The sequence below is a fragment of the Morus notabilis genome, unplaced genomic scaffold, assembly GCF_000414095.1.
Source record: "Morus notabilis unplaced genomic scaffold, ASM41409v2 Scaffold3790, whole genome shotgun sequence".
NCBI classification, from domain to species: domain Eukaryota; kingdom Viridiplantae; phylum Streptophyta; class Magnoliopsida; order Rosales; family Moraceae; genus Morus; species Morus notabilis.
In genome coordinates this window covers 809-2,913 of record NW_010364518.1, presented here as the reverse complement: position 1 = coordinate 2,913, position 2,105 = coordinate 809, and the positions used below count along the sequence as shown (strand labels likewise).

Genomic DNA, 2,105 nt, shown 5'->3' with positions numbered 1-2,105 from the left:
CAATGAAATATCACAGTATATATATATATATATATATATATATATATATATATGTATATCTGTCATCTGTTTGTTACTGGTGTAAACAATGAAATATCATAGTATCAGTATCTTCTGTGTGTTTTGTAATGCGCTTCCCTCTTGTAAATAAATGTAATGGACAAGCTTATGAATAATATAAATTTCACACTATCACATACTTATTGCCTCTTTTGAAGAGCGAGGTCTGGGACACTAAAAACAACATCTAATAGAACTATACTCGATGTTGAAGACATACAATTACAATTTAGCAGACTAAGGTGCAGAATTTTCTAGCTAACTAAACAAAACTAAGCTAATATATGTACATTATACACAAACTCATACATTACAGCTTGATTGAGAAGCTTCTCTGGTATGGTGGATGTGGAACCTCCAAGTGAAGACGTAGTCTTTGGACTCACAGGACAGCCTTATAACGTCACAGAAAGCATTAACGGAGTTCTTATTCTCATCACTACCCCATTCTATCCTCACCCAGCAAGAGAACCCATTTGAGGAAATCGGCACTCTGGAATCGGAAAGCTGCAGGATCACTTCCCCGCCGATTCTCTTGCATGAACTGGTCATCATTGAATCGAGCCACGAACACTCGGGCTGACCCACCATCTCTTTGTAAGCGGAATTCGCCATCCTCACTTTGTTGTTGGAATCCGATATGACGGCGGGGAGAATCTCGGACTCGACCTCTTCCTCGACCTCCTCCGGTTTCTTGGGAGCTTGGGCTGCTTGTGAAGCCAGTTTGGGGTCCTCACTGATGCACCGGACGCATATGCTGGACCCCACCGGCCGAACCGGCTGAGGTGCTATCACGGTCGCGGGAACCGGAACCCGCTGTAGTTGTTGCAGGAGATCCTTTTCCTCTGGAATTTCCGCCACTGTGTTCAGGTCTATGAGCTGCTTTTCTTCTCCACAAGCTTTCATCCAGTCGAGCTCCGATACCGCAGCTTGGTTGGTGACAATGGGGGTTGACGGTAGAAGAGGAAGAGTGACTAAATTTGCGGCGGGCTTCTCCAAGGTGAGGCTTGTGGTGGGAATTTGTTGAAGGCCGTGAGTGGAGAAGCCTTGCAGGGGAGGAAGGTGGTTGTAAGGAGGAGTGAGGCCAAGAGCGTTGTTGGTTCTTTGCCGCTTGAGACTCGGCGGAGACAGGGCAGCTCGGCCCCTCTTTCTGGTTCTGGTGGGCCTGGCTTGCAGCTGGGGCCAGAGGTTTCTCAGATAAGGGGACTGCCTGATCTTCTGTGATGTGGACGTTGTCTCGCTTGTGGGGCTTGTGGGTGTCTCTGGCTTCGGTGCTATGGGCCTATACCTCGACATGATCTCGGCAGTTTTCGCCGTGGTGGCGTATGGATTGAGGGTCTTGATCATGGTGGCCAAAGACTAAGAAACAGCCCCCTGAGAGAAGCTGATGATATGGAGTTTTTCTGAAATATGATAGTGAAGGAAATTGTGGTGAAGAAGAAAGAAGACAGAGGAGGGTTAAAAGTGAAATGGTTCTGTGACCGGAGAAGGATAAAGAAGGAGGTGAAGGAGAGGTTTTTTAACGGTGGGAATTGGCCAATGAGAGAAGGGCAACATGAAGCAAAGAGGGAGGAGGAAGTGACACTTGGATTTTGTACTGGTGGGTACGTGTTTGTGAGGCTTAGGATAATGACATGTGGGAATTCAAACCCTTGAGTGGGTCCATGCAAGCTTACACATAACAAGAACCGTCGAAATAGTTAATCCCTGTTTTTGACAACTGAGCCCCTCCATTCACTGCCCTCCTAACTTTTACTCCTACTGCTAGCGCCTTCTTTCTTAGAGAGAGAGAGAGGAGAGAGAGAGTACATCTCTCCACGCCAATCAGGTGCATGAATCCACAACCCAAAATTGGCCCTGTCGTCGCAACGCGTGTGGGTCTGGGCCGCCATGCGTGTCTACACCTATCACGATTGGTTTGGTCGTTTTGTGAAGTAATTTTCTGTTCATTTTTTTTTTCCCTTTTAAAATAAAAAAAGTCTCGGATTTAGGAAGAGTGTTTGAGTTTGCCTATTTGCCATCATCTGAGTCGGTCAAGTTTGGAT

At 46.3% G+C, this 2,105-nt stretch overlaps 1 protein-coding gene across 1 annotated transcript; it reads right to left on the bottom strand.

Moving 5' to 3' along the window:
* Positions 1-154: 154 nt before the first annotated feature.
* On the bottom strand, positions 155-1,784 carry LOC21384013. The gene has a single exon (XM_010106761.2). It carries the CDS (start codon positions 1,405-1,407, stop codon positions 364-366), a length of 1,044 nt encoding a protein of 347 aa, XP_010105063.1. The 5' UTR covers positions 1,408-1,784; the 3' UTR covers positions 155-363.
* Between the last annotated feature and the right edge of the window lie 321 nt (positions 1,785-2,105).